Source organism: Thamnophis sirtalis, unplaced genomic scaffold (genome assembly GCF_051295495.1).
Source record: "Thamnophis sirtalis isolate CommonGarterSnake01/CBP01778 unplaced genomic scaffold, rThaSir2_p1.2 scaffold_6, whole genome shotgun sequence".
Classification (NCBI taxonomy): Eukaryota; Metazoa; Chordata; class Lepidosauria; order Squamata; family Natricidae; genus Thamnophis; species Thamnophis sirtalis.
The window spans coordinates 69,489,316-69,505,014 of NW_028261386.1; the positions used below are offsets into that span (position 1 = coordinate 69,489,316).

A 15,699-nucleotide genomic window follows, 5' to 3' on the forward strand; every position below is an offset into this window, starting at 1 on the left:
ACCCCCCCCCCCCAAAACCCTGTAGTTAAGAGAATATGAAATTGTATTTGCAGGATGCTTGCTGTATGAACGGAAGAAAAGTTTCCTTTACAAAGATCATCTCAAAATAATATGTTATTGACTAAATCAGTTTTAGCCTAGTTTAGAGAAACTGGCTGAAAAATAATTATATTAGTTTGAAGTGGAAGCTTGTAAATTTTAGAAACTTGACCTCACAAGCAAATGTTGGCCAATGTTTAGCAAGTAGTTCTCCAAAAAATAGAAAATGTTCAAATATTTTTTTAAAAAATGCATTCATTGATTTTATGCACACTATTTATTTATTTATTTGCTGGGGCATTGGCAGTATGATGATTGAAATATGGAGATGGCTAAAAGTTCCTTTTAATCTGGAACATTTCTTCCTCTGTATTTACTCCTTCCACTTTCTGATGTATAGTTTGGTACAGCGTTCATGTGTATAGTATAGAGCAGAGCAGTGATGGCTAATCTTTTTGTCATTGCGTGCCCACACCCATAAGGCAATGCGTGTGTGACACCCCTCCATGCTCCCCTGCTCCCATGCATGCACATGCGACCCCCCACCCCATTTTGGGCCTATCAGGCCTCGCAGCCTCCTGGGACAAAAAATGGGATGTGGTGGAAGGGCGCATCTCCCCCTGCACTCCCCCCATGCATGCACATGACCCCCTGCTCCCCATGCATGCATGGCAGAGACCCAAAAATCAGCTGGCCGGTGGGAGGCACACATGCATGCGTGGTAGAGGGGAGCTGGGGTGTTGGCTCGCGTGCCCGCAGAGAGGGCTTTGAGTGCCACAGGTTTGCCATAACAGGTATAGAGTCATGCTGCCCAAACTTTATCTTCATTTTTTTCTCTACTAGGCTAAGGATATCATTGGTATCATTATACCTCTTTCAAAATCAGCTTTCTATTTCTTTTTTATTAAAGTGTTTTTTCAACCAACTAATTGTGTTCTGTTTTATAATGGATGTCTTTGCGTCCATTATTTTTTAGTTTCAAAAAAAAAAGTCACAAAGATTTACTTTTAGATTTGACTTGGCATCTTTTAGATATATCCTCAGTTGCCCTCTCCACTCTTCACTTTATTTGTACTTTCTTGAGCCATCTGGGCTTTCTTTGAAACACAATACTGCAATGTTATTGGGCACCAGCTCTGTCCTGATAGCTTTAATTGTAAACATATTAGAGATGGGAATTATTTAGGTTCCTGAGGAGTCATTCTAACCAATCCCTCTTCTATAAAAAGACAATATCTTCTCATTAAATATTAATTTGAGCAACCAGTGGTACAATAAGGCTCATTGTTCTTGCAGAAAAGCTCCATTTTATTTAGCTGAGTGCTACAGCACTTCAAAAGTAGTAGTCAAAATTCCAAATAATTACAGAAAAGGTTTTCAGATTAAAGTAACAGCAGCTTCTGTTTTTTTTTCTTTTCCAAAAACCTACTATATCCTAGCTACAACCAGAGATCTCTGAATATGAAAAGCATATTTAAAAGTGAAGATTTAAAGTTGAACATTGGTTGAATGAAATACTTGCTTACAGAAAATGACACCCTTTTAAGACTTAAAAAGAAGGGACAGCCATCTTCAGAAGTAACACAAGATAAAGTCTAGATTATAGATTTTATCTTGGGTTATAATAGTAGGACTATTATTTGGAGAAAATGTTTGCTTTGGTTGTGCAGGTGCTATAGGTACAAATAAGAATGAGAATTTGCTCTACCTTATTATATGAGTATTATATGAAAGTCTTGATTGACTACTACTACCCAATATGACTTGAGACAATTTAGAGGGTCTTATCTGGTAGTAATTACTGTATATTAAATATTGTAACTTGTAACCCAAGAGGAGAATATGATAAAGGGTATGAATTAGCAAATGAAATAGAAGAAAAAATAAGTTGTGTCCGTGAAACTAAGAGAAAAGGAAAAGTTGTAATAGATCTGAATAAAAGTGGTCAGATCTTATGAAACGGAGCTGGTATGCAGAGAGATGAAGGCTTCATTATGAATGAAAGAGTTGGCTTATGTTAGAAAATATGAATTGGTCTAACCCAGGTTGCTGCAAGGACTAGATTCGCAACACTAGAAACAGAGGTACAGAAACCAGTCTGGTCCATTACATAGACATGCATAGACATGTAGTAGGAAGCTTTCAGATGTAACACAGAGGAGATGTAGAAATTAAATTTTGATTATCCTATATAAAGCTTGTCTCTTATACTCTGCATATGTCAGATTTCTTCTTGAACAACTTTTCTAATTATTTCATTAAAACAGTTTATCAAGGCCTATGAGGATTACATACTTCCATACATACTGATTACATACAGAGGGAAGCCTAATAATGGCTGTTCTAGGTATAGATTAAAGTATAAGTTTATTAACATCAGGCTGAAGCTGGCAAAAACAAAGGTATAGAATCTAAGGCCAAACAAAGCCATTATGCAAATACTGTGCAGATATTCTTCAACATTCAAAGTTAAGAAACGGGTGGCAAAAAGTCATAAAAGTAAAAGAACTGACACATAAATATGGTTGGATTCATAGCCATTATGAATGTTAGTAGCTGATTTTCATTCTAACAGAAATGTTTGCATCTGCAATAAAAGCTATATATATTTTGAAACTTGACTCTTTTAACTCATGAGAATATGTTTGTATTCCTAAAGAGAGCTTTATTGCTATGCCCAGTTAGTAATGGTTGCATGTTATGCTCTAGTGAGTGGTGATAATGGAAAAAACAGATATGTGTTTTGGGAACCTTGTGAATAAATATGAAGGAGAAAAATATTCAGTAAGGGCATAAATGAATGCAATGAAAAAACAAAGAAATGATTGGGCCATATGAAAGGTCTAGACAGAAAATTTCTGTAGGTTTTGAATAAGTCTATTATGTAGATGCATATAGCGAAATAATGAATATAAATCTAGATGCATGATTGATTTATGCATGAAAGATTGAGAACATGGTTGAGGGATACAAGAGTGATTAATGTAGGACAGACTATTTTATACTAGTGTTAAGAGGATTTTGGAGGAAAGAAAAGGAAAGAAAGGGAAAAAGTATATAGTTAAGTAGGCACAAGTTACAGATGAGGCAGATAAAGGATATATTCTTCTAACAGAATAACTGGAAAATGGATTTAAAGTAAATGTGGAAGCTGTTTGAAAAGAAATAATGTAATTTACAGAATCGTGAAGAGTTATATTAATGGGGGAAGTATGCTGAATATATTGCCTCTCAGTATCTCTTCCCACTATCTAGGAGTAGCCATGACTCCAGGATGCCACAGATCTGGCATCTCAGAGTCAATACCATCCCATCAAGAGACAGCACTGGAAATGCCAGATAATCCTAATGAACAAATAGTGGCACTGTCTTTCTTCTGTTCAATTTCAGCTTATTTTATCCTATCCAGACCTGACAACTTCCAGACACTGAGCCAAGATTTTCACTTTTTTTCCAGTGTAGCTCATAGTAACCATGTACAGTTGGTGTCACCAGTGTATTAATAGTGCCATGCCCCAAACTAAGGGAAGACCTTTCCTTCCAGTTGACAAAAAGCAGGGAGGAAGGTCCAAAGCATGAGCCGTCCACAAAAGAGAAACTGCTTAGCTGATCTGTCTCCTTACCATGCCTGAAATTGCTCACTGGAGGAGGAGCAGAACCATCCACTGAGCAGTGTTTCCATTCTCTGGTCTAAATAGAGATCAGAATGGTCAAATATATTGAAAATTGTTGTGAGATCTAAGAGAACCAGGAGGGATCACTATCGCCATCCAGGTCTCAACACAGATCTTCCATAAGAGTGATCAGAGTCATTTCCAAGTTTGAATCCAGTCTGAGTTAAGTCGATGTATGGTAGCTGAATACTAATCAGAGTCTTAGTAAATTTCAAGAAGGTAAGGCTATAGATAGGGTAATAGCTGGCAAAAACAGATGGATCAAAGACAGCCTCTTGAAGAAAGAGCACCCATAGTCTCTTCCAAAGACTCCTGTTACTGCTGATCACTACCTCCTAAAGAAAGGTGATTGCCAGCTCCCAGGTCCAATCCGCCATGTTTCTATCAGATATCTTAATGAGCAGAGAAGATGATGGATCAAGTCCATAAGTTGCAGAAAACAGTCAGGACAGCTCTCTATCTACTTTCTCGGAGTCCATGGACTATTAAAACAGCATGTGCTATGGGAGGAAGGTGTTGTGGCCTGCCAGCGGCCAGCAGAGCTGGCATCAGAGTTGGACAGTGAGGAGGTTGGGGAGGAACATGGCCTGTCCTGGAGACTGGGAAAGGCTCAGATGAGGGATCTGCGTCGGAGGCAGAGTTGGGGCCAAGACCATCTCGTAGTTCTCAGCTGCCTTCGGAGCGAGACAGCAGTGAGGCAGAGGAACAGCTGGAGCCTGCTCCCAGCGTGTGCATGAACAGAACTTTCAGAAGAAAAGAACAGCTAAGAAATTATGGTCAACTTGGGAGTAAAACTGCAGGGTGGATAGTGAATGGCCAGTCCCATAAGAAATAAACGAGAAGTAAAAGCGGAGTGGGCTTTTGCAGAAAACAATTCGTTCTTTTGTTAGTTAATTTCAGGAGTGTGAAGATCTGTCCGTGAATCTCAGAGACTCTGTGCCAAGTCTTTCCTTGCACAGGAGTGCATTTGGAAAATATTTACATGGCAGCTTTCCAAGCTAGATAAGGTCTTTGGTCATAACTTCACATTTGAAAGACTGTTTACCAGGCCTTTGCTGAATGTGAATGAGAGGAATTCACATTCGTTTAATAAAAGGAGCTTTCTCAGGACTAGGAATCTGATTCATACTTTTTGGGGAAGCCTAGGTCAGAACTGAAGGAGAGTTCAAATGATTGTCTTGTTTATGATCTGATTAAATCATAATTTGTCAGACTCTGATGACTGAACACTCATTGGATTGCATCATTTCTGCAAAATAAAGTCATATGTCTGATACTGCTCATTCATGTTTAAAGAGGTGTCAGAGTTCCAGATCAGTTTTGTATATTTAATATGCTGTTAACATTTTCTATTGTGGGCGTGAGTATCAGTAAAAATCTTCTCTGCTTTACTAAATATTAGTAGAGCATTATTTTGACCCATGGATTTTATAATCTTTAAAAGAAAATATGGACCATTTCTTAATTATTTATGTTTGCAAATGTCAGAACCTTTATATGTATTAGGATCTTCAGTTTTGACAGTCTGTTTCTTGGTAATTTAATCAGATCTATCAGTGGAATCACTTTTTGCATAAAATTAACAAGTTATTCCAATTCTTAGATCAGATCCCTCTGGTGATTTAAATGTGCAGAAAATATTTTAATCAAAATTGATTCAGAAGTGATTCTTCAGTTCAGACATTCAAATTAAATTAGATATCCCACCGGTATTAAAGATTATAATCAGATTTGACTGGTTTGCACATTTCTACTTTCTACTTTCTCCTTAAGTTATATAACATACATTTTTTTTAAAAAAATGCAAATAAATCTGCTACCATTATTAATACATAATTTGATTCAAGTTGGAAATGTAATATTGCCTGGTCTGAGATATTTTTAGAAATGTAAGCATGACAATAAGCTGTATTCAAGTTTCTGTAATGGATGTTTTAAAAGGTGGAGGTTCTTGTGATCAGAAAAGCTAGTGCTAGCCAATAATTTAACATTGCAGTGAAGATTGGTAGGAACAGATTGCCAACATTCATTCTCTGGGGATTCAGTGGCAGAATTATTTTACTTTCATTGTTCTAACTTTAACTAGGTAATTTGCAATCAAGATAAAGTACAATAATTATATAGTATATTATAAACAATGTGAATATAACAAACTGTAAATATTAAATATTCATTTTAAAGTTATTAAATATTAAATCTAATATTGAAGGCTCTAGAATCAATCTCTGTAGAGAAGCCATGCGTTTACAACTTTACAATAGTTGTATCATAGGAGAGGAGCCTCTACAGAGATCAGGAGATAGTTGGATATTCAAAATTGCCTCACTAGTTTTATGAAACTGCCTATTTACAGCAATAATAGAACATACTGGATTTAATTTAATTATTTACAGTTACTTACATTTATTTATTTATTTACATTTTAGATGGTATATTTTAAATATGTTTTCACATTCATTTCAAAATATATCTTAATTTATTTTCTTTCTTTTTTAATGTGGACAGGTACATGGAGTGAATCAACTCCAGATTAATTCTTGATCAAAATATATGAAGAATGAGAAATGAATTATACAAGACTATCACCTGAAACAGTGACAGGATCAAATTTTAGATATATTCTTATTTTATTTATAATGGAAATGTTACAACAACACCACTGGTCTTGAAGATAAAACATAACATTCCATTTTCTTTGGATATGAGTGATAACAAATCTTCACAAGAAGAAAAGTACAGGCCTAGCAGAGGTTCCTCAAAATACAGGGAATCTGTAAGAATAATGCAATCGGATGATTACTTTGCCAGGAAATTTAAGGCTTTGAATGGTAATATGGGTCCTCCTATATCTCTAAATACCAGCAACAAAAGTGAAAATAGTAACTCAGCCAATGGTACTCCTGCTGTGCCTAAAATGGGAGTCCGAGCCAGAGTATCTGAATGGCCACCTAAGAAAGAGTGTGTCAAGGAACTACCCAATGCTACCTGGGAAGACAGGCCTCAAAGTGAGAGTGGTGGATTAGTAAATGGGGATCAGAATGAAGGACAGCAAAAGGAACAGCTTGATTTGGAATTTGCAGGAGCCAAGTATGGACTAGGAGACATTTTTATCCATTCTCCACATAGGGGACTTCATCCTATAAGACAAAGAAGTAATAGTGATGTTACAATCAGTGACATTGACACTGAGGATGTTCTGGACCAGAATGCTGTGAACCCAAATACAGGAGCAGCTCTTCATCGGGAATATGGAAGTACGTCATCAATTGACAGACAAGGCTTGTGTGGAGAGAACTTTTTTGCAATGCTTCGTGGCTATACAGTAGAGAATGTTGAGCATAAAATACATGCACCATTTGGACTTCCTGAATTTTTCCACTGTGACGCCACAATTTCTCCAAGTCTCCATGCGGCAACCCAGATTTCAAGAGGAGAGTTTGTCAGAATTTCTGGACTGGACTATATGGATAGCACCTTGCTTATTGGTAGAGATCAGGAAAAATCTTTCAAATGGAGATTAAAATCAGAGTCAGTAGAAACATCTCTTTTTAAAAAACTCAGAACTGCTAAAAGCGAACATGAAGCACTAAAATTCGTGGCTGAATTAGAGGAGAGTAGACTTGAAAAGAATGTCCATCCTTGGAATTGTCAGAAGTGTTTTGCCCACTACGATGTTCAGAGTATTCTCTTTAACATAAATGAAGCAATGGCTACTAAAATTAATGTGGGCAAAAGAAAGAATATAACCACCGGGGCGTCGGCTGCATCACAAACTTCAATGGCAGCAAGCCAGATTGGGAACTGTGAATCTCCTTTGGGAAGTAAAGAGGATCTAAATTCAAAGGAAAATTTGGATGCTGATGAAGGCGATGGGAAGAGTAATGACTTAGTACTGAATTGTCCTTATTTCAGGAATGAAACTGGTGGGGAAGGAGATAGGAGGATCGCACTCTCTAGAGCAAATTCGGCATCTTTTTCTTCGGGAGATAATTGTTCTTTTGAATCTTCCCTAAGTTCACATTGCACCAATGCAGGTGTTTCTGTCTTAGAAGTACCAAGGGAAAATCAACCAATCCACAGAGAGAAAGTAAAGCGTTATGTCATAGAACACATTGATCTTGGTGCCTATTATTACAGGAAGTTCTTCTATGGAAAAGGTGAGTGATTGTCTTTAGCATCTTTCACTTTCAAGGTGTTAAGGCTTGGATTTTATGTTGCTTTTTAAATAAGTTACTGAAAATGCCTATTCCTTTGTTGGAATTGTAGATCTCTGTCTAGTTTTGTCCTTTATGAGTTTACAGAAAACCATAATTAGAATTAGCTTTAAAACCAAATATGACATCAATAATGTTGTTTAGACTGTAAGCAATATGACATCAATAATGTTGTTTAGACTGTAAGCAAAGAACATTGATGTATCTTGACTTTCTTTGTCAAATTCAGGAATTTAAAAAATTCTGTGATCTCCTCAGTTAGTCTTTTTAGGGCTAAACATGCTTAGTTCCTTCTTAATTGTGGTGTCAGAACCCTTTGCAAAATAATTGAAGTAGTTTAAACAATTTAGGAAAAAAAATATACCCAAATTATTGGGTCTTTTTCTGGCAACTTTATGCTGGTGTATAATATTTAATTTCTGATCAATTAAAAATTCCAGAATCTCTTCATATATACTGTTGCCAAATTAGTTAGTTCTGTTGATGAGCATTGCTGGAACGTAGTTCTGAAACCCATATAATGGCAGGGCTCTTTTAATTAATTTGCTAATCTAATGGCTACAGTCTTAGTCTGCAACATGCAAATAGACAATACATATATTGTGTCTCTGTATTTCCACAGTCCACTAACAAAGTTTACCAGTTTAAAAAATTAGATAAGGGTAATGAAGATTTGTTCTTGATCCATTTGTGGTGATTTTCAGCAGTTACTGCATTGTTTCCAAATAATTAAACAATTTTTCCTAGAATTTTCCAGATTTTGAGTACTAGATTTTAGTCTGATTCGTCTTTTTCCCTTGATTAAAGATAGAGGTTGTCCTTTGACCTCTTTCATGCATCTGGTATTTCAGCTGTTCTCCATGAAGCAAAATGCCTGGTTGAAATAAAGTAGCCTGTCTTGATGCTTTTATTAGTGGCAGTGAAGTAGAATGCTTTCCATTTTGCTGCCTTGAATTGAATTGCTTCTATGATTAGGCTTGCTGTAACTCTGTGAAATGAAGTAGTGCCACTTTGCAAAAGCCAATTTACTATGTTTTGATCATTTTCAAATTGCAATGGTACCCCTTCAACCTGCTGTTCACAGTTACTAGCAGAACACAAGGCTCTTGTTGGAGAAGATGAAGCCAAGTAATTTTGCTTTTTCCTTGTCACCTGGTAGTATTTTATAATTTTGCTGAGCACCTATTATATTAATCTTTTTCTTTTTTATTTGAACATATTTACTGTATTTTTTCAGAGTATAAGATGCACCGGAATAAAAGACGCACCAAGATTTTGAAGAGACATTTTTTTAAAAAAAGTAGGTAGGTAGATAGAGGGATAGAGAGGGACAGAAATACAGTAGGTAGGGAGGGAGAGGGAGTGAGTAGTTAGGTAGGTAGGTAGATAAAGGGAAAGAGAGAGAGAGAAATAGAGAGAGAGAAATACAGTAGGTAGGGGGAGAGAAAGTGTAGGTAGGTAGATAGGTAGAAGAATAGAGAGAGAAATAGAAAGAGATAGAGAAATGCCGTACATAGGTAGGTAGGGAGAGAGAGAGTAGGTAGGTTGGTAGGTAGAGGGATAGAGAGAGCGGGGGGGGGGGGGAGAAAGAGTGAAATATAGTAGATAAGTACGGAGAGAGACAGTAGGTCAGTACATAGGTAGATAGAGGGGGGAGAGAGAAATACAGTAGGTAGGTAGGTAGGGAAAGGAATAGAGAGAGAGAAATAGAAAGAGATAGAGAAATACAGTAGATTGGTAGGGAGAGAGAGAGAGAGAGAGAGAGAGAGTAGGTAAGTAGGTAGATGTTTCCAAATGTATTTATCCATGTGCTGGAGAAGGAAATCTCTGGAGCACCTAAGACTTTGTTTCTGCTGGCACAGCACTTGATCAATGTAATTCTCATCAATCAGTTAAAGAGCTAAAAGAGTTAAAAAGGGAAAAAAAACCTTTTTGCACTCTGCAAAACTCTCCAAAATGGCCCGTTTTTCACCAAAATGGGCCCGTTTTTTTTTTCTTCAAATAAAAGGCATGAATAGCCTTTATGGGGGCTTGCAGAGTGCTCCTGCAAGTAGCAAAAAATGGCCCATTTTTTGCAAAAACAGGCTCGTTTTTTGTCAAAAATATTGCATGCATAGCCTTATGGAGGCTTATATAGTGCTGATGGGGGCAGGGGGGGGGCAAAAAAGACCAATGTTTTGCTAATTTCTGCCCTTCCCAGACCCTTAGAACTCTCTGAAAGCTTCAATAAGGGTATGCACAGCAATTTTGGTGAAGGGGACGGGGCTTTGGGAGGCAAAAAATGCTGTATTCGATGTATGAGATGCACCCAGATTTTCAGCCTCTTTTTTGAGCAAAACGGTGCGTCTTATACTCCAAAAATATGGTAAATTGGTCCATTTTGTTTATATTAAGAACTTTCTGAGCTTTAGCTTTCAATCTTAATTTTTACATCTACCCATCCATCCATCCATCCATCCATCCATCCATCTAATTTATTAACTCCTCATCTCACCTAAGTGACGATTAACCTGTCACTCCTTCCATAATAATATGTGTCCTGTTTTATTATAATTCTGAGATCATTGCAAGCTTTTGGAACAGTGAAATTTCTTCTTTTTCTTGACATTGTACTTGTTTGGGGGCCATACGTTTAGTATCTCTTTTCAATTTATATTAGATATTCAGAGATATATAAAACATGCACCCTATTTTTAAAGTTTAATTTCTTAAAATATTTTACCTTGTGTCCTATGTTGAATGTATGACTAGAAACATTATGAAATCAATGAGGATTTTTTTAAAGGATGAGAACATGCTTAGATTTGAGAGAATGATAGTTGAGAGAAATTGATTCTGTTTCTTTCCTACATATCTATGTTAATGGGTTGAACGAGTAACTGAGGGAGAGGTCCTGGAGAGAACAATTATATTTTAGTGCACTCATATCAAACTTTGAATCAGTGGGTTCCCGTTTTATATAGTCTTGGAATTTGGAAGTCAAAGCCCTGTTGAATCATAATATTAAATGGATTTTTATAAATTGGCATAATTTTCATTAGCCTTATATAATGAGAAGAATTATTCCTAGAATAAATTCCATAACAATTAAGTTTACCAAGCTTACAAAAGAGATGCTGTATTTATTTATGTTAGTCATTAAACAGATTTGTATGGCTGCCTGTCTTAATTAATATAAATCACCTAATGTAATTTAATGTGATGAATAAAAGGACAAAAACAAACAAAAGAAAAATCAATAAAAATAATTGAATTCCCCTTAAACATTTTTTCTAGCAGAATAAGATTGGTACATATAATCCTGGCTTTTCTAATGCCCTATCCACACTGGTCTGTGAGGAGAAAAACATATCTTCAAGTGTTCCTTTGAAAGATCAGCAGTTTGACATCGGGGTCCCAAAAACCATAAAAATAAGCCAAAATGTTGATTCTCCCAAGTAAATTACTTTATTGTTCCATACCTTTAGACAGAATCTTGCTAAAATGAAACATTATACTGTCTACATCAATCATATATTCTGAAAAATCATAAGGGGGGGGGGATTGTCTTCATCCTTTTTCTCTCACACAAACTATCCAAATTGAGCCGCTTCCCTCCCTCCTGGGAAGCCAAACTACTACATGCCCAAATTTAGAAGTGAGAAACTACAGATTTAGTTACAAAACTAACAAACTAGTGATCCTAAACATATAGTGCCATGGTTCTAATTGTTCCCCAACATGGTGACTTTTGGGGTTTTTAAGCTACAGCTCCTATCATGCTCAGCCATCTAGTCATTGATTAAATCACGTTAGGAGTTTACATTGGGAGACTACTAAGTGATGCTGTGTATCCTACTGTCAATAATTACCTTGCTTTGAATGATGTTGATAAGCAAATTGTTAATCATGAAGCATACTTGATAAATTAATACACTTGCATTAAGTGTATTAATGAAGAATACAGGTAAAAATCCATTTTATATATTGTAGATACAATCCCCAAAGCACATTCTAATAGTATTGGCTTCTTGTGGATAATTAATTCTTATGCTGCTGAAATTAATGACATTTACAATATGTTTACATGTATTGAATTTTGCCTATTGTGAATTGAGGAGCATTTTTTTCTTTTTAAAAATAGAATACAAGTTTAACTGATTTTAGAATAATTTAGATTATTGGGCTATCTAAATTAAGAATATCAGGAAATACTGCGATCTTTGTTTAATCAGTATTTAGCTGAAAATAGTATTGTGTAGATATTCTCACTTGAATGTTTAAAAGTTGTTATAAAAATAAAATCGGTATAAGTAATAGAAACGCATAAGGAAGTATAATCTAATATCAACCAGTGATTTTCATATGTGATGTAAAGAGAAATCTGACTAATGTTTCATTATTATTTTACCCTATTTATACATTACAGAGCATCAAAACTACTTTGGAACAGATGAACATTTAGGACCTGTAGCAGTCAGCATTCGAAGGGAGAAGTTTGAAGAAGGAAAAGAAAAAGAAGGTTTACAATTCAACCATCGTATAGTGTTCAGAACAAGTGAGGTAGGCTTTCCACACTGCTTCTGAATTGAGATGTAAAAGAGAAACAGATATTTATAGAACTTTTTATTACGTATTTACTTTATATTCCTTCATGTGGACTGTATGGTTCCACATGTATATAACTGGATGAATTAAGTTGTCTTTATTTTGTCTTTCTGCACATTAGTTCCCAAGGATGGTTGAAAATACTTATCTATGTATACACATAATGTTCTATCATGCTTATTTCCTAGATTAATTAGAGTGAAACCCTCATTTGAAAAAGATGCCAGTTATTTATTAAATAATATTTAACTGTCAAAAGTTCTGAGGATTCTTGCTTGGTATTTTAGTGTAAAGTTACCATTTATGTTTGCTATATATTGTTTTGTATTTTTGTATTTTCAGCAGATGGGTAATATATATTTATTACATATGTACATACACACACACACAATTAAGTATGACGCAGGTCTTTTCTTTCCAACAATTTAGCCAGTCCCTTAGTATTATGAGTAATCTTTTCTTCTCAGGCTTCTGATCATAAATGTAGATAATGGACTCTTATCTGCCCACACTTTGGAGATACCTATAGAAGGCAAGATATGGAGAACTGCTGTCAGTTCTCATGAACAACTCAGTGAAAGCAATTTGGGCAAATGAACTTTAATTAATTAACTTTCAAACAAACTTATCTGATACACATTATTTGAATATTTTAGAATGAAGAGACATATGTACATATATGTATTTCCATGTGAGGGTGCCCTTAACAATATATTTCATGCTTTCATCCATTTTATGTAGCATCACATCCATTTTCATTGCACAGTTTAGTAAGCAAGACAACAGTGGCCTTGTTCATTCTAATCCTTGTCATGCATTTGCTCCTTTTAATACCAATCTTCTGTATTCAGCTTTTATCATTATCTTTTATCTTCTCAATTCAAATAAAATTGAATAGTTTATATAGTGTTGTGTGTCAGAAATGTTTGTATCATATCGGATTTCCATACTTTAGTGAAATGATAGTTACACTTTATAATGCAATCTTATATGTCTGCATGTATATTTACTGATATTAATAGCATTTATTTGGACTTTTCTCACAATAGTATGTTTAAATATTTTGGGAATAAATTCATAGTTGGAGTGTAATGATTCTTACTTATTAGAACCTAGCAGTTCTTAATTCAGAAATTCATTTCTTTCTCAGTTTTAGCAATTAAGGGAAAGAACTGTAGGGAATAGTTAACATTTCCCAAAGACAAACAGATGGAGAAAATAGAATCAGAAATATGCAGAAGCTAAGTATAACTGTAAAGAGGATTATAGAACTATAAACAGACTTGGAAAGAGCATTTGGAAGAAGAAATGACTTGGAAAAAATTAAGAGAGGGAAGTAAATGAAGGATGCCAATTTCTATTTTTAAATACAATGTTATTGAATATCAATTTATTTGTGAAGTTTAAAAATAGAAGTAGGCATTTTATTAAAATTAAAAGGAAGGAAATTTAAAGTACCATTTTTCTTAAACTGTATGCATTTCAAAAAAATAAGATTTACTTTTGAAATGTGGCTGTTCATAACCAGCAAATTAATTTTTGTAAAAAAAAAAAGTTTTATTCACAGACCTAGAAAATTTCAGATTTATTATAAGCCTCCTTAAGAGCCTTTGTAAAATATAATGTAAGATGCTGAGAATTATGCTGGCTATCACACAGAGGTATATTTCTAGGAAAACATCAGAAAAGTGTAATGAAATGCAGGTGTTTGAGACTAACTGACTTTAAAATATTTATAAAATCAAGGTTGGCAACCTTAGACCTTGCAGGGAATTATATTTCATTTCGAAAACTTAGTAGCAGTATTGGTGAACTGGCCAACTTCTAAGCTGAGTGTGGTTGTTTATTCTATTCTTTCCAATTGCTCCTGTTTTAGTTATCAGAATGGAGCTTTCTTGTGCCAGCCCCACTTATCCATCTTTATCATAACTACTCTCCTAACAGACCATTCTTAGAAGTGAGGCATAATTCTCCCAAAGCTCTACTTGGTATGGAAATTTGAACATAAATTTGCTCTTTTCTTCCAATGTTAGAATTCAAGAATCATGTATTGAAGCTAAATGCAGAGAGATTCAGACCTCATAAAAGGATTTAATTTTGGTCATTATACAAATAATAGTTAAACTATACAGTTCCTTGTCTTGAACATAAAACATTGGTTTAGACGACCTGGGAAAATCCATGAGGATACCAATGCTCATACCTGTTTAAAACTACCTGAATGAAAATAGCACAGCTTAACTACTAGCTTCTAGGAAGGTTTACTGTCTTCTTGTATATGTCTGAACTTATTGAATGAATCTACTTGACTATTCTCTATCACAAAATATTGTGAATTAACAACACTTCTTATGTTCTTACCATCAAGATCCCTCTTGGACTTCTTAAATGATAGTACCTCACCAACAGTTTTCTTAATGATAAAGTGGTTTATAAAATGGATTTAAAGTAAATAAAATTTTATCTACCTCCTTATTCCAGAGAGCTCTTCATAGAAGATCCTGCTTGTTCTCTTCACTATATCTTGCAACAACTCAAAATTTAGATCTTTCAGCAAAATACTGCTATGCTTCAATATCAGAAGTATTTCAAAAATATATACCTTTGAATCTGTCTAATCATTAACCCATTTTCTATATTTTATATAAAAAACATGTTTGGGAGAGCAAGACAATTAATTGATCCAATAGATCCTATCTGCTTGTCTCATAATACATTGGCAATACCACTATTGATTCCAAGTACATAGCATGAAAGACAACGGATATTGAGGCAGAAATATTGCAGGGAAGACTTGGATTCAAAGTGTTAATCCTCATCAACTAGGAGGTTGGAGATCAAGAATTTAATTCTTTGAATGATCCCTTGGCTGTTAATTCAAAACACCATAACTATAAGCAATTGTAGTGCAATGTAAACAAAAATTCTAGAATCTCTTTATTGATAGATTCTCTTTTGTCCTGTGTCACTTCAGAAGTTATATAAATTTCAACTTCAGGCCATATCAGAGAGATGAACTTTCAAGCAGTTTGCTGATAAAATTTATGCAATTTATTTAAAATGGGAGTGGAAAGTTTCTGGTACTCCAGATTTGAACTGCAATTCCATGATTAATACTCACAGTGCCTGAATCTGAAGACCGTTGAAAGTTTGCAAGACCTAGAGAGACACAGTTTCCCTGCTCT

The 15,699-nt window shown here is 35.0% G+C and overlaps 1 protein-coding gene across 7 annotated transcripts in view; it reads left to right on the forward strand.

Moving 5' to 3' along the window:
* SIPA1L2 (signal induced proliferation associated 1 like 2) overlaps positions 1–15,699 on the forward strand; it is a 91,212-nt gene that overhangs the window by 17,297 nt on the left and 58,216 nt on the right. For all 7 annotated transcript variants that reach the window (XR_015696996.1, XM_087718094.1, XM_087718089.1 and 4 more), the window contains exons 2-3: positions 6,219–7,870; positions 12,336–12,469. Coding sequence is in view for 6 of the 7 variants with exons in the window: in XM_087718094.1 (XP_087574220.1) it covers positions 6,415–7,870; positions 12,336–12,469 (1,590 nt within the window). In the remaining variant the exon portion in view is untranslated. The remainder of the gene's footprint in view (positions 1–6,218; positions 7,871–12,335; positions 12,470–15,699) is intronic.